A 21,803-nucleotide genomic window follows, 5' to 3' on the forward strand; every position below is an offset into this window, starting at 1 on the left:
GGGAACTCACATCCGTACATCACTTTCGTGATGTGCCCATAGCATACGCAATATTCCCGCCTACATAACAACGAATTCTTATCATAGATATTACATTGTTATGTCTTTTACATACGTAGAATTTACTGCTCTTTATCATGGTTCTTACAGGATATCGATACGTCCAATAGTTTAAGAGTAATTGGCCAACAAAGTAAGATTACTCCTCAGAGCGCTTCCGACTTTACCGTTAGCGAGGAACAAAACAAAGTCTGTTCCCCCAACTTTTCCAACAGAAAATGCTCCCAAAGGCTTATATTCTGCAAATGAACATACGTAGAATTTACAGCTCTTTATCATGGTTCTTACAGGAAGTCGATACGCCCAATTTTTTTCGGGTAATAGGACGACAAAGGTAGATTACTCTTCCGGTCAGTACCTACTTTTATTGCAAGCGAAAAAAAAAAAAACCGTTTTTTCCCCCTTTGCCTAAAGACTATGCTCCCAAAGCTTTTTTTTTTTTTTTTTTTTTTTTATGTACAGACTGTAAAATCTTCCAAGGTTGTTTTTTTATGGTTGTAACCTACTACACATGAACACTGCTTTTTCCAAGTTACTGCTAATGAAGCTCTACTTTCTGTCATATGTGTAATATGTAGGAGAAGACGGTTATTTGCCTGAAAATTATAGGGGTAATGATAATAGGTCAATATACATATCAACAAAATTCGGAGAACTCACTTCCTCCAGGGGTGTTGATGGAGTAGTAGGACCTTGTGGGACTGGAAGATGAGGAGGTATGTAGTGTGTGTGAGTGTGAGTGTGTGTGTGTGTGTGTGTGTGTGTGTGTGTGTGTGTGTGTGTGTGTGTGTGTGTGTGTGTGTGTGTGTGTGTGAGTGTCTGTGTTAGTGTGTGTGTAAGTGTGTTAGTGTGTGTGTAAGTGTGTTAGTGTGTGTATGAGTGTGTGTGTGTGTCTGTGTTAGGGTGTATGTACGTGTGGTGGTGTGTGTGTGAGTGTCTGTGTTAGTGTGTGTGCAAGTGTGTTAGTGTGTGTGTGTGTGTGTGTGTGTGTGTGTGTGTGTGTGTGTGTGTGTGTGTGTGTGTGTGTGTGTGTGTGTGTGTGTGTGTGTGTGTGTGTATGTGTGTCTGTGTTAGTGTGTGTGTCAGTGTGGTAGTGTGTGTGTGAGTGTGTGTGTGAGTGTCTGTGTTAGTGTGTGTGTAAGTGTGTTAGTGTGTGCCTGTGTGTGTGTGTGTGTAAGTGTGGTAGTGTGTGTGTGTGTGTGTGTCCACTGCACTAGGGAATACTTCGCTCGGCATGGAACTGTTCGAAGCAATCACCCACGCACAGTGCCACATCACAAACAGGACACATGAGACTTGTGTCCCTCCTCAACTTCTTCAGGGAACACATGGTGCGCCACAGCCTCCTCCGGTTGGGGATCCTCTGGCGTCGGTGGCCCAGTGTCTTAACCAACCACACTCTGTCATCGATGAAACGATGACGCTTGGCTGGATGTCCTCCTAGTGTTCCCTGGTCCTGTTGTCCTGGAGGCGCAGGTGCAGGCCTGGGCATGGTAGCGGCAGCAGGTTCTCCTGACAGACCAGGAACCGATGAAGGTTCTCTCAGCACCTGTGCTGGTCCTGCAGGCTATGGTGGTGCTGACTCCTGTCCTGGCCCTCCTCCTGGAGATGGTGGTGTTGGTGCAGGAGCTGGTGGTGATGGCACCTGTGCTGGTGCTGCAGCAGGTGCCACAGGTGCTGGATGTCCTGCTGGCTGTCGGGTTGGAAGGTCAGGGGCATGGTGGATGATGTGCCCTGATGCGGGCCACTCTGCTTCATCAAAGTAGAGGAGCTTGTCCACTATCTCGTCCACGAATTCGAGCAGACTGACTGACCCTCATGAGCACTTCTTGAACAGGGCGAATGCGTTGAAAATGGCCATGTGGATGAAGTAGAAGGTGATCTTCTTGGTCCATTTCATGGTTCGCCACTGGATGGGGTAGTATTGGACCATCTGGTTGAAGTGGTCCACCCCACCCGTGTGTCGATTGTAGTCATCCACCATGACGGGCTTGTCCATGGTCTTCTGGATATAGGTTGTCCTCCTGTCAGGAGCCCTGGTCTTTCTTCGAACCCGCTTCTGGATGGTGCTTGTGCTGTGGAAGGTGGAGACCATGTTGACAATACGCTTGTCCCTCCACAGCAACACCATCACTTTGTCCTTGTGCATCGCTGTCATGCCCCCCACTGGCAGGTTCGTGTTCCTGGCAATGTCCTGCAGCTGCTTTGGTGCTCCTCTTGCCTGGTGTAGGGTCCCACACACGTAGGTTCCTGCACTGAAGAGGCGTTCACACTGGGATACAGAGATATAATAGTTGTCCATGTAAACTCTATCCCTGATCCTTCAGCAGTTCTACGAGGCTCCACACAGTGGTCTCCAGCACCCTCTTCTGCCGCATATACACCTCGAAATTCCAGATGTAACCTGAGGAAGCCTCAGCCAAGATATACAGCTTGATGGAATACTTTGAGGGCTTCATTGGGTTGTAAACACGGAAGCTTAGGCGCCCCTTCCACAGCAGTGAGCCCTCGTCCAGGCTGAGGTGCTCCTTGGGTAAGTAGGTGTTCTGGAACCGCTGAAGGAGGTATTCCATCACTGTGTGAACACTGATGAGCCGGTCTTCATTGTCCTGGGGTATCGCAAGTGAATTGAAGGCATTGAAGTGTTTCAGGTTCGCCCTGAAACACCTTCCACTCATCACTTGTGTAAAGAGTGGGTAGTTGTGGAGGCCGGATCTCATCCAGTAGTGCTGGATGCTCGGGAGATTCATCACCCCCATGAAAAAGTAAAGCCCCAGGAACTTGGCCATCTCCTCTTCATTTTAGATGAACCATGCGTCCAATGCAGTCCCCAGGAATGACACATAGCTGTTGGTCTCGTGGGTGAAATACGTCAACAACTCCCTCGTGAAGAACAGCTGGAAGAACTGGAGAGTTGTTGGCAGATCCACCTTCATTCCTGGGGATCCTGTGAAGGGCCCATTAGCTGGTGTGAAACGGTCACTGCTCCATCCTGGATCCGTTGCAGCAACATCTGCTGTGGTGGCAGTGGGTCGGCGTACTGACACCCTTGTTCCTCTTCGGACACCCCTTGGCCATCCCCCATAGCCGGGCCATGGACCTCGCCGGCCTCGTCGAGGTGGTGAGGGTTCCGGCGATGAGGAGGACGAGACTGTCTCCTGCTGCTGGAAAACGTCGGGGGGGGGATGAACGCTGTCGGAGACAGCACCCTTGTCGACTGGACAGGGGACAATGACTCAGTCACCTCCTGCACCAGCTGCGCTGCAGACAATGCGCGCCATGCAGGTGCCAGTGTTGTGTAACTAGGCCCTGCTTCCGGTGACATAGGCTCGGCCAAGGGGGAACTGGAGGCTTGAGGTGGAGAGACCACGATGGCTGTAGGAGTGAGAGGTCCAAGCCAAGGCGATGTCTGTCGTCCAAGTGAAGATGATGATTGGGCCGATAGTCCTGACACTGGTGGTGGTGGTGTCTGCTCCTGTCATTCTTGAAGTGCGGCCAATGCCACCCGAGGGGAATCCTCTTGGACATCGTCCCATTCCTCCTCACTTGGAACATCGCTTAGCTCGTCCTCTACTTCGGTCTCGGTCTCCTCCTCAAAGAGAACCTTTTGCCACTGGTCAGAAGACAGACCTTTCTTCTCCATTTTGGCAAGCACTGACACAGAAAGTCAAGTATGAGCTTTTTAGGTTCTCTGCTGAAAAAAGAGGAGATATTATTCACTGTCACACAACACCTTCCATTAAGAGTAGCACTACACACGTCATGTTATATCTTTCTGTACAGCAAATCGCTGCACCTTTTACGAACAGTTCACATAAAGGATAACTTTTCAGTGTCTTTTCACGGTCTCATAACTGTTCACTGGCGTCCGTGGGTGTGTGCCACAAATATATATATATATATATATATATATATATATATATATATATATATATATATATATATATATATATGTGAGAGTTTATTATGTCTGGGGGAACCTTTTTATTATATATATATATATATATATATATATATATATATATATATATATATAATTTTTTTATTTTATTTTTCAGGCCTCCTTCCCCTAAGTTTCACGACAAACATAATATACTCCCTCACAATATCTGAAGGTTCCCCCCACACATGATATACTCCCTCACACACACACACACACACATATATATATATATATATATATATATATATATACAGACATATTTTCCCCTCCTTCCCCAAACGTTCCTCCAACATGTGGAGAAAATGGAGAATGAAAGACTGACTAAGAGGGTGTATGTAGGTGATGTGGAGGGAGGGAGAGGGAGGGGTAGACCGAGGATGAGGTGGAGGGATGGAGCTGAGAGGTATATGAGTGAGGGGGGGTGAGTTGGGGGGAGGGTAGTCAAATGGTGGGTGTCAGAGCGACTTGGAGGCGTTTTGCCTGCGGCCACCCTTTGCGGGATTAGGGCGTCGGGCTATACATAGATAGATAGATAGATAGTTTTAGAAAGGTACACTACCTGTCCACTGACGTCCGTGGTTGCCTGGCGTTGCAAGGTACAGTGCCTGTCAACTGACGTCCCTTGTTCCGTGGTGCCGTTACATTTCACGGCACACCTGCCGTTTAAATACCGCTCACCTACACTACGCACCTAAATGAACACTTGCGGCACAGTTCACGTATATTTTACATAAAGTATAATTTATCACTAATTATCAGACCTAGATACGGTACCTGTTCCGTGACGTCCCTCGTTCCTTGGCATTGTTACCTTTCAAAGCACACCTGCTGCTAAAGTACCGCTCACCTATGTTACGTACTTAAACGAACACTCGCGGCAGAGTTCACGTATATTTTACATAAAGTATAGTTTATCACTAAATGTCAGACCAAGGTACAGTACGTGTTCAATGACGTCCCTTGTTCCTTGGCATCGTTACCTTTCAAAGCACACCTGCCACTAAAGTACCGCTCACCTACGCTACGCATCTAAACGAGCACTTACGGCACAGTTCACGTATATTTTACATAATGTATAATTTATCACTGTCAGACCAAGGTACAGTACCTGTTCATTGATGTCTCTCGTTCCTTGGCATTGTTACCTTTCAGAGCACACCTGCTGCTAAAGTACCGATCACCTATGCTACACACCTAAATGAACACTTGCGGCACAGTTCTCGTATATTTTACATAAAGTATAATTTATCACTAAACGTCAGACCAAGGTACAGTACCTGTTCAATGACGTCCCTCGTTCCTTGGCATCATCACCTTTCACAGCACACTTGCCGCTAGACATTGCTAACCTACGCTTAGCACCATAATTTATGCCGTCATGAGGATACATGACACATTTCACTTACACTTCGCACAATATCATACACAAATACATGACTACCACAATGATTCCACCCTAACCTCCACAATTATTCCCTTCCCTACTACGGTTCAACATGACTGTGATGCAGCATCCTTTGCCGGGAGAGTACGATGCAACTCTATTGTATTGGCACACACCACACTCCATGAACACCCACAGCATGTTTGATGTATATTTCACACAATTCCATATGCATTTTCACTATCAGAATCACAATAATTCCATCCCTAAACATCTCTAATTCTCCCTTCCCGCCTATATAAACTGTACGTGATGCCTGCCCCATTCCACACTATGGTTCATGGCGTCCATAACGCTAACTAGTTTCATAATTTCACCAAGCCAGCCACAATATCTTTCACACAAAATACAGTTTAGGCATTGGCTTCATTATATACGTATTTGTAACCATGCCATAGGGCCTTGGGGAGGGCGAGAGGAGAAACCCCGCAACAGTGAACATGCTTATCTCCTCTAAGCCTAATGATTGCTAATGGACACAATTCCTTTTTGTGACATATATCTATGTTCCATCAACAATATCACATACAAATATGCTCACAAATATTGGATTATCGCACTGAGTCCATAGGGGCTTCGGCTCGGGCAGGAGGGGGAGAATTAGTAGGAGTTTAAAGGGACAGTACATGCGATGCAACCTCACCGCCTGGCTGCTTGGAAGAGACTGAGGTTTATCGCTACGTGCTAGGCCCCATGAGGCAGCTCAGTGTTGTCAATGCCTTACCATTGGAAAGCTCTGCACTCGCTTCGACGAGTCAAAATTTGACACAAATCCACCAGAAACTTAATTTTTGGCGATTTTTTTTTTTTTTGGCTTAGAAACGCGATTCACGTGACTGAACATCTTTAGAACAATCCACATGAAATGTGAATCGCATGAGTGACCATGAGAGGGTTAATATACACTCTGGATTCTGGATGTTTTAGCTTTTTCCTACTTTCAGTAAAGGAAGTCGCGAATCATATGATGACTAATAGCACCGCTCCCATTAACATCTGTAGCTGTCCAAAAACAAATGACATCTTAGTTAACATGGAAGGTTTCTTCCACTATACTGTACACTGATACATAATTTCAATGAATTGTAAGAATATGTTATTTTCTTTTTGGCAGTTCGTGTCATTGAAAAACTGTAACCAACAACTGGAAGCATATTCGGCGTCTCTCAACACGCCTCTTCATCTGTTGATGATGTTTTGCCATCTAATGGTGACATCACGCATTCTGAATTGCTCACTGGCTACCCAATGGCCATGTAACAGACCATTGTAAACACCGCCCTCATGCTGTCTGTCAAGTCATTAAGCAAGTATTTGTGTTAAATTTTATATCTATCTATCTATCTACCTACCTACCTACCTATACCTACCTATCTTCCTACCTATCTATCTATTTACCTACCTATATACACCTATCTATCTATCCATATCAATCTATCTGTCTATCTACCTATATATCTTTAATTGTTTATCTATCTATCTAGCTATCGATAGATAGATAGATATAGATATAGATATAGATATATATGAATGGAAGAGGGTGTCTCAGAAAAATGTAAGCACACTTTTATGAGCTATCTTTGCTTTCATAAGTTTTAAGTTGCTCTTGAATTTCCTTTTGCCACATTGGAGATTTACCTCTACCACCATAACAATGATCATTGGTCGTGCAGTCTGCCTTCAACTTACAGTATGGAGGCGTGAAATGTCACGTCTCGTACGAAAGGTTGTCCAAAAATTACGTCCCTACTGCCACTGCCATTTTCCTTTTCACACGTCCCCAAAATCCGGTAACATTTCAGTATCAGTTTCCACGCGCCGCATTCTACACGTATGTGCACGTCTTTCATGTTTCTCAGAGGAAAGTTTATGAATGAAGCAGAGCTTATTAAGGTATGCATATATTACCATTACAGTGTGGATACAATTTTCTGAGGCAATCTTCTATCCAAGTATCTATATATACTGTATATATCTGTCTACCTACATGTATATACATCTATCTACCTATCTATCTATGTTAATCAGTCAGTCAATCTATCTGTATTTATTACAGTTAAAACCCCAAATTTAGTAAGAACTGATATAAACTAGCCAGAATCAGAAGTCGTTGTAAACTTATCACCAGTATTTCCTAAGCAGAACTATTTTTACCACTGCAGGCTGGAGAAAACACAAAACGCAGGAGTAGAGTGATTTTAAACTTAGTTTTAGGTAAACATTTCAGTCAATACCAGTTTCATCAACTGCTTTATTTGAGAGAACTACAATATGTCTGACACCTCAATGATAACTTGGTGCTATAACAGATATGGTGTGATGCATTTCATTAAATAAAATGATTTGTTTTTGCTGGCGTCAAAACGGTTATAAACTATAATAATCTTATCCACACGATAAATGAACCGACTCTCGTGACCGTATTAATCTATCTCAGTGTTGTGCGAAAATGAACCTTCTCGTTATGATACTTTCTCACTGACTGCAACAAAAATCACTTTCTGTCTGTCTACATCTGGTGTGCCAATTTGACCTTCAGAGGACCTCAGTTATCGTCGTTATGTGAGGTGGCTTGTTTGTTGTCAGCTAGATAATGGTGGATTAATTATTGTCAGAAGGATAACATTATACTCCTGACTCCAATGATAGTTGCAAAACTGTACATAGTGAAAAGCTTTCCCAGTAACCAGACAAACTCACCTGGGAGGTTTAATAGAACTCGATGAAATACTCTAGGAGGATTTAACACACACACACACACACACACACACACACACACACACACACACACACACACCTGTGCAGGCATCTATTGGCTGCCAAGCATGGATTACTCATATGGCAGAACTCTACTTAAACATTTCAGGACTTTCTGTTAACAAGAGCCTGGAGCAAAGATATTAAGACTGAAAGAAACTGGTGGGAGACTGAGGATGGGAAGACCGGGAACGGGGTGAAATTATAAATATATATATATATATATATATATATATATATATATATATATATATATATATATATATATATATATATATATATATATATATACAGGAGCTGCCTAGCGTGGGCCAACCTGCCTATTACAGTTATCCTCTCTTCTTATGTTCTTTAACGAGTAGGCTGTAATGAAATGAACATTGATTAAATAATGAGAAGAAGAAGACCGAGAACGATGTCAAACGATGTGTAAGAAACAGTGTTGGTAACCTGTGTCGGGAATGTTTACAATAAGGACTTTATCACTTTCCTGCTGGTGTGATATTGAGTTTCTACTTTGTTTATAACACTGTCGCCACCAAGTATTATTACTGGATTTATTCTCACCTGACGAGGATCCCCCATGTCCTTTCAACTCAGTTCATGGGAAACAGTAATCAGACAAGTGGATCGCTTTAACTATAACTTTTTGCCTTTAACTTCGTCCAAGTTCTCGTCCTTTTGCAGCATATTTCACGGAACTCTGTGACAGGGAAAGGTAATAATACAGGTCTATGTCCTTTCCATAGCACTTTTTCATGATTGACACAACAGTCTTGTCAAAATCTCCTTTTACTACTCAACGTTCAAAGTGAAGAGCTTACAATTTTAGACCAAGTTAGACTAAAAAGTATATAGTAAGCAATGAGACTCATTCTTTGTCATAGCCAGCTTTTATAGACTACCAAGCAATAGCTACTCAGTAGTCTAGTAGTGGGAGTGACCCGGTACTCTCAGATCATAACCAGCCAACTATATCATGAGACGTGGACCTGTTCCTAAATCACTTTGTCATGTATCGCAGACATAAATATCGAAAAATATCTTGGTGTTTAATATCAAGACAGTGGCCAAGAAGCCTGAAAACGTTTCAGAATTTAATAGTTTCATAGTTATTTTAGGAAAAATTAGGCTGATAAATCTCCTAAACTCTACATCCATATCCTGGGTTTGTATATGTATATGAAATAACTGGATCTGTGCAAGATGTGACTGCTGGGCCTGTGTAACTTCTCATGGCCGGGACAACTCTAGTATTTCAGGTAACACTGCACAATATTATGCAGCTGAGTTTGAATTACAGAAGCCTGTGTGCATTCATGAGTGACTGTGTAAGCAATAATACATGGTTACAGCAATGGGTTTCGAAGAAAACAGTGCAAAACGTCCTGTGATTCAGATGGACACAATTATGCCATATCACTCTACGCACACGTTTAATATTACACAAGCATAGAGGACAATGCTGTATGATTACCATTAGTATTCCGATCTGTTTTTCCCATTTCAGGATGAGGTGACGATTAATAAAAACACTACATAAAATCATCATCATCGTCTTCATCATACTGAGTATGTTTCCTATCCATTGTTGGGGTAAGGTTTATGTCACGTGAAGAACTCAGATCCCCAGGCATATGAAGCATACTCGCACATTTACCCGTCTCTTACCACACCTCTTAGGTGTTAATCCTCAGTTATCTCCCCCCCCTCCTCCAGTCTCCCACTACACCTCTTAGGTATTACCCTCAGTTATTATTCCACCACAGTGGTCTGTTCTTGGACTGAAAACTTTTCCTCCATGGACCTACTTACCACCTTGGAAAAATTTCACCTCGCTAATGCATTTCTTCATCGCCATATTTTCGCACATGGAGATATTATGCATAGGGACAGTATTTTCTCCATGGACTTCATCTCAGTGACCTATAATCTCCCTTGAACATAAATTGCTGATGGACCGGCTCTCCCTTATGAAACTAAGTTCCCTTTGGATCTATTGTATTTTCCCCATTGGATCTATTTTCACATAGACATTTATTTAAGGACCTATTTTTTCATAAGTTCCTATATACCCCTATTGACCCCACATTCCTACATGTACCCATTTCCATAGAGATACATTCACTATGGACCTATTCCTATCATGAACCTTTTCAACATAGATCTAAACGCGATGGAAATATTTTCCCACTGCTCACTTTCGCACCCACACATCCACATACCATTCATGCTCACTCATCCACCCAGCTGCCTGCATTTCCACCCACAACACCCCATTTTCCACCCACCCAAGGCACCCCACCCACCCATCAACTCACGCCATCCTGTTCACTCACCCAACCAACCAGCTCCATCCACTCTGCTCATTCTGCCCACTCCACCCTACTTCCCACGGCCCCTCAATCAGACTCACGTGCACCCCTTCAGCCCAACACCCTGTTGAACCACTCACTTACCCACCCTGCCCACCCATCCACCCACCCTGCCCACCCATCCACCCACCCTGCCCACCCATCCACCCACCCTTCCTATCCCGATCACATGCCCACGCCACCCAGTGCACCCACCTCACGTATCCTCCCGCCAACAACTGAAAAGCCACGAACTTCTGACAACAGGAAGATTAGGAATTTTACACACACACACACACACACACACACACACACACACACACACACACACACACACACACACACACACACACTGACACACACACACACACACACACACAGAGAACACACACACCGCTCGCTGGCGCAGTGGTAACGTTCTCGCTTGCCATCTGGTAGACGGGAGTTCGCGCCTCGCTCAGGTTGCGAAAAGTTTCACTGACGAAGTGGGTGGTTACTGTCCCCCTTGAGCAAGGGGACGGGTGTGTGGGTGTGTGAAGGTCACAGCCTTGCCCTTAGATCGGACTATATGAGCTCTCAGCTCCCTTCCGGAGGGTAAAATGCTGACGATCACGACCATCCAGTGATCCTGACCGACCCGGTGAATTACACAAACGCACACTCACACACACACACACTCACACACACACACACGCACACACACACACATACACACACACACACACACACGCACACACCCACACCCACACCCACCCACACACACACACACACACACACACACACATACAGACAAAAACACATACAGACAAAAACACACCCAGACATAAACACAGACAGACACACACAGGCAGACACACACATAAACACAATCACATAGATTAAAGCAAGATAAAGCGTGTGGGCCTAATGGGATAAGCCCAGGAATTATAATGTTTTTACCAGACCGGTGGATACACTTTATATTAGCGTTGTTTAATGTAGTCTTTTCCTCTGGCTCTTATCCCACATCCTGGCAGTTGGCCCGTATGGTCACGATACTTAAGAAAGGTAACAGATCATTTCCCATGAATTACCGTGGTATAAATATAATAAATTGTTTGGCAAAGCTGCATGACATGGTGCTATCAACTCGGTTAATTATGTGGTTTGTTCCGTATCGGGAGCAGGCAGGGAGTCAGGAGGGCCGGGGCTGCATTGAACATGTTGTGACACTTAGACTGTTAATTGATTTGGCCCACAGGAGAAAGCATAAGTTATTTGTTTGCTTTGTCGATTTTTCAATGGCATACGACCGGGTGCCCCGCGCCAAATTGTTTCGTATGTTACGTGAGTTGGGGTGCGGGTCACGAATGTTAGCGGCGCTGGTGGCGATATACGGGGTTACTTTGAGCATTATTGGGACAGCCATTGTAACATCCAGGATCGGCGTCAGACAGGGGTCCCCAACATCTTGTTTATTATTTATCATTTTTGTAAACAGCATGATTAAGTTGATAAAGTCCAATTGTGAGCCAGATGGTTTTTTACAGTGGCTTCATCTCCTTGTCCTTATGGACGATACTGTTCTTTTCTCGACAACGCCACGCGTGATGGAACATAAACTTACATTTCTGAATCAGTTCTGTGTAAATAATGGCATGGTTGTGAATAATATTAAGACCAAGTTCTTTGCAATCCATGCGTCAGTGGGCGATCGTGGGCCATTCTGCGTTGGTGATATGGTCGTGCAGTGGTGTGACAGGTATGTGTATCTGGGCAGCCTGTTCACAAGCGACGGGACCCTGTCGTCCGCCATTACAGCCCACGCACAAGCAAAAATGTGCCACATTCTGAAATTTGTGTCATTTTTGGAAAAGAATATAGACATATCATTTTATGTTAAAAAGAAAATATTTGAAGCAGCCTTAATGTCAACCATCCTATATGGCTGTGAGTCCTGGTTCAATGGGAACTTGAGGCCAATGGAAAAATTGTATAACTGGGGTATTAAACAGCTGCTGGGAGCTCGTATGACGGCGTGCACGGACGTTTGTTACGTGGAACTCGGGTGCCCGCCACTGAAATCTTTAGTACTAGCAAGGCAGAGCAAGCTTTAAGCGACTATGGGGGGAGAGGCGCGGTATGCCCGATGACCCGTGGGTGCACGCCGTCAGGCTGACCATGGCGGATAACACACCAACAAGTAAACACATTAAGAGTTTAATTAATAATTCTATTGATGATGTTAAAGTCGGCATTGAATCTTTAAAGCAATTAATTTCTAACTCTACATCTTCTAGAAGGCTAATTTGTAATGTGTTGAACCCTACCTTAACAGTTCACGAGATCTATAAATGTCGTGGTAAAACTAGTGAAGTATTCAGAGTGGCATTTAGTCGGCTGCGGGTAATCAGTCATAATCTGGCGATTGAGACGGGCCGTTGGAATCGGCGTGGACGGGGACGTCTCCCGGTAGCAGAACGGCTCTGTCCATGTGGTGCTGTGCAGAGTTGCATGTACTGGAGGTGTGTCCACTGACTCAGCACATATGTACAAGATATAACTTTACTTCCTGGAGTCAAATCATTGGTGACGATGCTCAGTTTCCTATTGAGGAGATAGTGTATAAGGTCCTCTCCTGTTTTGGCTAGTGTGTACTATAATGTTTATCATAACCTATGTTATTTAAAGTGTATTTAATTCATTTTATATGCTCTTATTCTAACCATGATATATCATTGGGATTTTTTTGTTTTTGTTTTTTTCCGTAAAAAAGGTGATTGGTCAAATTGTAGTTAAGTTACTAATCAGAAGTGTAATGATTTCCATCTTTCATTAAGGCTATATAGATGCACTGATCAGCCCTTTAATACTTCGCTTGTTTTGTGGACCATAATTGTTTGCTAATATCTGATATACTGTTTATCATGCTAAGGTTTATTGTTGCTTGAAATCCTGTATGTGTAACTGGATACTGTGGTCAATAAATACGTACTTACTTACTTACTTACTGTGTAAGTGAGGGCTATGTGAAAATAAGGAGAGGAAGACCAAGATATGGGTGGAAATTATAAAAGAAAGTGTATAAAAGGGAGGTTGATGGGAGATTGAGGAGAGGACTACAGACAACGAGATGAAAAAATATGAAAGTGTGTTGGCGTTATAATGATGTAAGAGGGAGGCGAGGGAGACAGAACAAGTTCCCTGTACTGAAGTGAAGAGGATTAGACCATGCGAAAGAGAAGGCCGGAAATGATGAACATTTTTGGTAACCTTTGTCTGGAATGATTACATTCCCAGATAACTTTCTCGTTGCCATGAACTACTCTAAACGTTAATATTAACAGTTCGTTATTTTAACCTAACAAAGATTTCAATTTTTTTTCAGCTCTGTTGACGCCCTAATGTAAAAGATTGAAAGCCCCTCTTTGTTTCGTACTTAAGGAAACTTATTCCATATTTTTGCTATCATAAAGGCGATCGAATTTGATGCAACCAAGATGCTGTATTCAAGACGTGTGGCCCAGTCCGTCAGGAGAAAACAAATGAGCAATTTTAACCAAGGTGAACCAGACTTCATAACGAGGCTCTTCATATTCACATAGTCAAGATTACGTATTTAAGTTATGGGAATGGCCCAATTCCGTGAGGTGAAATTATTCTGGTTATATCAATATTTACTTTTGATGTGGAATTTTCCATGCATCATGCTGTCATATGCACACAGGTACGAACACAGATATGGGATCATTTCTTACAAAAAAGAAAGAAGAAGAAGATTGAAATCCCGTGATGTGCTCAAAACCCAGCCAACTTTACAGGACAGTATGCAATATCTTCATAACTGTTTGGTTAAGGAGGAAACCAGCATTTTTCTCCAGAACTGTACATCGGCTTCCTGTGCCGTCATATATTAGTTAATTAGATCTGAGCGAAGTTTGTCTATCTGTGACTCAAAACCTAAAAGATATCAATTATTTTACTTTGACTCCTGCAATCTGATGACGTACTTACCAGATTATTCATGCCTCTACTTGACTTTTTTTTTTTTTTTTTAAATTGGGGACTAGATATATTCTGCTTCCTTCTGACCAGCTCTGCTCTAGCCTTCTCCACAACAACTATACATTTACGACCCCCACACACCCGACTTTTCTTTATAATGCAGAGCCTCAGACAGGGAGTGCTAAGATATGCTCGGAACTCTGCAGGTTTAAACAAACAAACAAACAAAAGTGTAATATCACCACCTGCACTTGGTGGTCGCATAAACTGAATGGTTCTGGGAGCCTAACTACTGGCCTTAAGTAATAGGTAACCACATCAGCAGGTAATTATTCAACAGGTATTAGTGAAATAACATTACCAGTGAAATAAGTTCTAGAAGCTACCTTGTTTGAAATTGTGAAGACACCTAACTGATAGATTGAACATTTATTTGTGATTATGAAACAATACTATTACAACTCCTGAAGTTCCCCATGAAACCAGTTGAGTGTAATTCTCGTGTGCATTACTATTACATGTCTCAGTATGAACTTCTTGCGGGACGAACTTCACTTACGAAGTCATTATGTGCTGTGATGACACTGCTATTAAAAACTCTGTACATAGTCAAATATGCATATTATTGCTACTTTCACTTCATTTTGGACAATATTATCCTATGTATACAGTACCGGTATCATACCTGCATGTCTCTGTTTATCATTATTACTTTCCCTTATATATATATATATATATATATATATATATATATATATATATATATATATTACTTTCCCTTATTTATATATATATATATATATATATATTACTTTCCCATATATATATAAATATATATACAGGCTGCTTACTTCCTCGATGATTTATATAAGCAGTGATATACTGTTACTAATGATTTCTTATTAATGGGGCATTATATAAATTGTCAATCTCGTTTCTTCTTATATAAATGTTAATGTGAGTAATATGTTGCTTCATGTAACTATGCGTAGCTGTGAGAAGGGCTACGTGACTGATTTCGCTTACATAGATCTCGTCACTGCTTGGGTTTTGAGTATGTCCCATCATTTGAAAGCCATGGCTGCCAATTCAAACCATGGAGTCATGGAAGGCACATCTGATACAACTGTTCAAGAATTAAGAAGAAAAATAGCGAGGATTTTGAGTTTATTCTTGGCTACAATCATTGTTTCACCGGTACTGTATTTGCAGGCAACATCAATTTATCATATCAGCTAGTAACATTTATCAATAGGTAACTACTTTTAAAAAATAACCACATCAGTAGTCACTACTCAACAAGTGACAATGAAGTATCATTGCTGTACTTGCAGGTTACATCATTTAACGAAGTCAGCAAGTAACACCAACCTGTAGGTAACAACATTCTGAAGTAACATCATTAGCTGGTATAATGTGCATCCAGTCAGTAAGTACGGTCAACAGCAGGTAACATCCACAGGTCATCAGTCAACAGGTAACCACGAACTAGTTGCCCTGATTGCCATTTATGCAGCTTCCCTTTTCATTGTTATTCTTTTTTTTTTTTCTTTTTTTTTCATGTCAGACCAGTGGCGCTCTTGCCAAAAAATATTCCAGACACCCCCACACTCCTCATCCGGGCCCCGTGGGGGAGAGATGAGGTTAGGTGGTGGGATGGGCCCTGCGGGGGAGAGACCAGGTTAGGTGGTGGGGTGGGACTGAGTCGGGTGGGTTGGGTTGGGTTAGGTAGTAACGAAGTGTGTAGGTTAGATTGACAGGGATTGGGTTAGGTATAGATAGTTTCTCTTTTTGGAATAAGCAGCTCAATTTACTTAGCAGAGAAGGGTTGATGATCATGTTTTATACAAAAATATTTAACCAAGGAGGAGTTCCTAAGTTCCCTGTACCACTTGAAATAATGTTCTCAAGCTACCAAGTTACTTATCTACTTGCAATGGACCACTACGCGCGTGCGTGCGTGCGTGCGTGCGTGTGTGTGTGTGTGTGTGTGTGTGTGTGTGTGTGTGTGTGTGTGTGTGTGTGCGTGTGTGTGAAGCAGAGTTGTAGCTACAATTTTAGGTGTTCATGCATCACGCCTACATGGTCATTTCAGCTGATAATTAACACTTCCGACACACACGTGCCACCAACAAACACGTGAATAGATCAAGGCTGTCACGTGTACCTACTGCCACACCTCTGCTACATGATGGTGCTGTACCAGGTTCATGTTTGGCCAGTGTACAATCGGCGTCAAAAGTCCCGTCTCCATGCCTGTATTTCTCTCCATGGACTGTGGAAAGCTGTGTGGTAAATCTTCAACAATGGACACTGATGACACTAATCTTTGACCAAATAAGTCATCAAATGTCAGTTGCTATGGATTCAACACACTGATTTTCAGAGACAGACAGACAGACAGACAGACAAACAGAGAAAAGGGAGAAAGGTGAACATCAGAGGGGAAGGTATGGAAGAGAGGGAAGGAAAGTGGGAAAAGACAAGACGGGGGGGGGGGAGATAGAAGGGAAAGGGAAGGAGGTCAGATAGGGAGAGGGAGGGATGGGTGAGAGACCGAAAGAGGTGGGAGAGAAGAAGGTAAGATAGGGAGAAAGAGAGGAAGAGGGTCTAGACGGAGATGAATATAAGGACGTGAGACAGGAACAGAGGAGGGAGCTTAATTGGATGGGTGGGAGATACGAGGGTGGAATTGCGGAAGGAAAGAGCCAGTGGATATGGAGGGAGAGGGAGTGGGGGAGAGAGAGGGGGTAGTGTGGGGAGAGGGATGGGAGAGAGGGAATCGGCAGGAGAGAGTGGATGCAATGAGGAAGAGATGCTGAGTGAAAGAGTGGGGAAATGGGGGATATAAGACAGCTAAATCATTCAGGTTACCACAATTACATCCCTCAGGTGTTACCCTAAAGGGATTAAAGAAAATTCCCTGCATGCAGGGGGATTCGTGCCCGCTAGGAGTGGGAGAAGGAAAGAGGGGGAGGGAGCTGAGGAGGGAGTAAGGGATGGGGGTATGAGAGGGAGAGATGGGGTGGAATGGAGGAGGAAGAGAGTTAGTGAAAGATGGAGGGGTTCTGGTGGAGTAAGAAGATAGGGGAAGCGTGACAGGGCGAGGGAAAGAATGGAAGGGGAAGAGAGAGGGGGTGAAGTGGTTGAGGGAAAGGAGGTTAAGGAGTGGGGGAGGATAGAAGGGAAGTGGAGTAGGAAGGGAAGAAAGTGTGGGGGGAGTGAGTAAGTGAGATAGGTAGTGGGAATAAGGAAAAGAGAAATGAGATGAATGGGGATGGGAGAGTGGACAACAAGGTAAATGAGAAGTAAAGCGAAACTGTGAGTGATAATAAGGAGAGAACAGGTTAATAAATTATAACACGAGGTGAAAGCTCCTTTATAGCAATGAAAATAGGTTTACAGAAATTTTATCCTAAAAGAATGTTAGTAGGTAAATTATTTGTGTGTACGAGTATAATCAAGAGTTTAAATATTAAAACGTTTTACTTATAATCTACGGTGGTAATATTTAAGAACACATTCTGTAGAGATCTTATTGATTTTATAGATATTATTTATTGTTTTTGGAGGAGGTTGAGATCTAGAAGGCTGGCTTTCCAAGACCATTCGACATAGAGACTTGAAATTTTCTGGAACGATTTTTCTTGGTTGCAGTCTTCTTTTGGCACAATTTTTAAATTATTTCCTAGCACTAGCTCCGCACTAGCGCACTCTATGACATTTTCTTCAATTTTTGCTCCTCTATACAGCGAAAAGTACTCAATCGATTGCATTGCAATCGTCATCATATACTAGTGCACCTGGGTATTGATAATGAGAATCAGAAAATACATTTTGAGATAAGGAGGAAACTCAAAATGGCCACCTTATGCCTGAAAGTGCTAAATCGGAAAGTATTTGGCCGATTTTGACCTTACTCGGTGGAAATGTAGTGGGTCACGAGTGAACAGGATTTGTATAGCATGAATGACCTTGACCTTGATGTCAAGGTCACAGGTCATAATCCGTAAAAAATTTTAAGTCATACCAAAAGTCCCTTAATAGTAAATCTACATTGATAAAAGTATTTTCATTTGGAAAGTGGAATTCTTTGATTATTGCTTCAGCAATTTCAGAATTCTAGTTTAATTTATTCTTGCTCTTACAAAACGTTTATATTCATATCTTGAGAAGCTCCTGGCAGTGAACGGGATAAAAAGACCAATTATACCACTCCAGCTCCATAAATCCCCCTCAGTATAAAGACACATGTCTGTGTACCAAAAATTATCTGAAGCCTTCGTCCCCCGTTTAACCGTGTAAAAAATTTCTGAAATATATTCAGCTTATGTAAATGAGTTAACATTTTCGCGATGACTTTCATTACTTTCTTCAGACTCCTTAAAAATTACATCACCAAAAAATATAAAACTTTATTTGTCAATCTAAAGTTAAAACAGCGCTACCACAATAAGTAACTTCATGGTTGGAGACATGGGAAGATATAACAGGTGCTGAGCAGAGCGAGAGAAGCGACGACCACACCCACATACATCAAGAGTGACAGTGAACTCCAGCTGTGTCAGATGAATCGGGTCTTTGTTGATATACTCCCCCGGGATGGAAATGTTCCTACTTCCCTTTATGGGAGTCGTCCGGTTCTTATTGTCTTGTTCCTTCCAGTCATCTAGCACACACACACACACACACACACACACACACACACACACACACACACACACGCACGCACGCGCTCGCTCGCGCGCGCAATGACGCTGTTGATAGAGCACTCGACTCCCAGTCCAAGTGACCTAAGTTTGAGCCCAGCTCAGACCGAGCTACTTGTTTGGGTGAGGTGAGCTCTACTTGTCAAGTGTAGCTCAAGACGAGCTGTGGTGGAAGACCCGCAAGGGTTCGAAACTCAGCGGGGAAGAAATTAGGCAGTCTGTCCCCTTGTGCCTACGCCTCATTCCAGCCTCGATGAGGCTTGGTAGTGAGTCGGCGCTCTTTACAATTGAAAACGACACAGTTAACAATTTCGGTACGTTGAAACCCTGTGATGTGATCTGTGGAACCAATCAAGTTTTTCAGAATTGTATGTAAGATCTTCATAACTGTTTAATTAAAGAGTGTATCCCAGTAGACTACAGGAAACTAACTCTGCAGTCCACCATCCTTCCACCAGGAGATGGAGTGTGGTGGGGAGGTGAGATGTGCTTGTGCATCCGGGCAGGACCTCCTCCAGGGTGTATTGGAGCCTTGTCAGAAAGGCGCCCCTCTCCAGCGTCAGATCTGTATCCTGTCATTACATTACAAACTGAACCTGAGAGAACTGTATCTGGTATGGAGGAGTAACCTAATATGCACTGTAAGCGGTTCCCATTTTTATTTTGAGTACTGTGGGAGCAACTTTAGTGCTCTAGTCCATTTAATGCCAGGTGAGTTTCTTCAGTGGAGAGTGAGTTACAGGAGTCGAATTTGTTAATAACTGACTGGATATGTAGTACTATGTGAATGCAGAAGTAAGTTAAACAACAAGACATTTTAAAACTCCTTGTGCTTCCGACCAAAAACAGAGTACATTGTCCATAGTGTCATACAGATAAAAATATCATTCACACATCCAGTGACACACATAGTTAGGTAAAATTAACATATTTATCATCATGACCTTTTTTTCCATCTAGGAATGGTATGAGAAACAATAGTACCAACTGAAACAAATTTATTAAAGAAACCCTACATACTGTAAGTTTCATTTGTCATTGAATATAATGTAAGATCGAATATGTTATGGAAATACATGAGTTGTAATGCTTGATGTGATGACTGATGTGGATTATTCTAACACCTGGGGCGGTGTTCTCGTGAGGTTATGAAGCTTACTAACACCTCTTCCTTTCCTGTTGATTTCTGATTATACGCCGTTACTGACTCCTGAATTATTCATGCATTCTATGTCGACATTAAAAAGATAAATGAGGCGACGAAAAAAAAAAAGAGGATATTTATGGGTAGTTTGGAACATAAATCGTTAAAGAACAGGTGTTTGGGAACTTCCTTAACGGACGAGAATATGAGCCTTGGTGGTGTTCTGGTTCAAGGCGCCAATGTAGGGATGATTATATTCCGATGGCGCTTTTACCTGCATCCTAAACATACTTTTTTTTTTTTTTTTTGATCATGCAGTGTCATTAAACCCTGGAAATTGCCACTTACTCTTAACTCTTTAAATCCGTGACGTCTTTTTTGTAGCTTATTTTTGCCGGTTTCAAATGAATTTACTTAGGCAAGAACAGATCTCCATTAACTATATATATAAAACAAATCAGGTTCGAAAAGGCTATGAAAAGATTAATATAGTTATCTGGATTTTGTAAGAAAAAAAAAATTACTTAACTGAAGGGTTTAGTAATCTGGACACTACTAACCTAGCCCGGTGACTCAGCCAACAGGTAACCATTCTTCAACAGGTGACTAAATCAACAGGTAATCACGTCAGCAGGAAACATCAGCAGGTAGTAAATGGACAGGTGAAATCAGCAGGTAAATGGTCAACAGGTAGTAAATGAGCCGGTGACACTATTAACAGGTAAATAGTCAGCAGGCAATAGAAGCAGGTAATATAATGAACAGGTAAGCACATCATCAGGTAACATCACAGGTAATTAATGCACCAACTAGCCGCAGACACAGTAGCCATTTACATCACCTTCCTGCTGCTGGCACCACAGACCCGTGCCACACTTGCCGTACTCATTCCAGTTGCCCCCACACTCCTCACCCGGGCCCTGTGGCGAAGAAGCGGAATTAAGGCCCGTATTCTCGAAGTTTAGGGAAGTTCCCTAACGCCTCTTCCTTAGCGATTTATATTTGGGGCATGGTAGGTTAATATCCTTCTTCACATTATTTATGTACATATGGTAATATTAGAAGGATTTATAATTATAACGCATAAGAGGACAGTGAGGAGTAATAAGCAAAATACAGTAAACTGCTTATGAAAAGGTGTTAGGGAGCTCACTTAACCAACGAGAATACGGGCCCAAGTTTGGTTAGGGTAAGTTGGGTTGATGTGGGTTAGGCTGGGAATGATTAGGTTGAGTCCGTTTATGTTAGGTTAGTTTAAGTTGGCCAGTAATGATGATTGTAGATTGGGTTGGGTTAGCTTAGGTAAGTTAAGTTTGCTAGTAACGAAGATTGCAGATGAGGTTAGGTTTGGTTAGGTTGGGTTATATATACAGTATTTTGTTAGAATTTAAGATTGCAAATTATATGA

The 21,803-nt window shown here is 42.6% G+C and overlaps 2 protein-coding genes across 3 annotated transcripts in view; one reads left to right on the forward strand and one right to left on the reverse strand.

Moving 5' to 3' along the window:
* LOC145394684 (single insulin-like growth factor-binding domain protein-2) overlaps positions 1 to 21,803 on the forward strand; it is a 469,535-nt gene that overhangs the window by 148,340 nt on the left and 299,392 nt on the right. The gene's annotated exons all lie outside the window — the stretch shown is intronic.
* Positions 20,242 to 21,803, reverse strand: part of LOC145394711 (single insulin-like growth factor-binding domain protein-2) — an 87,494-nt gene continuing 85,932 nt past the window's right edge. For both annotated transcript variants that reach the window (XM_080268509.1, XM_080268503.1), the window contains exon 3: positions 20,242 to 21,315. In XM_080268509.1, the coding sequence (XP_080124635.1) occupies positions 21,205 to 21,315 (111 nt within the window). In that variant the 3' untranslated portion in view covers positions 20,242 to 21,204. The remainder of the gene's footprint in view (positions 21,316 to 21,803) is intronic.

The sequence above is a fragment of the Coenobita brevimanus genome, chromosome 4 (genome assembly GCF_032717465.1).
Source record: "Coenobita brevimanus isolate Jiangsu-jjx chromosome 4, ASM3271746v2, whole genome shotgun sequence".
Classification (NCBI taxonomy): Eukaryota; Metazoa; Arthropoda; class Malacostraca; order Decapoda; family Coenobitidae; genus Coenobita; species Coenobita brevimanus.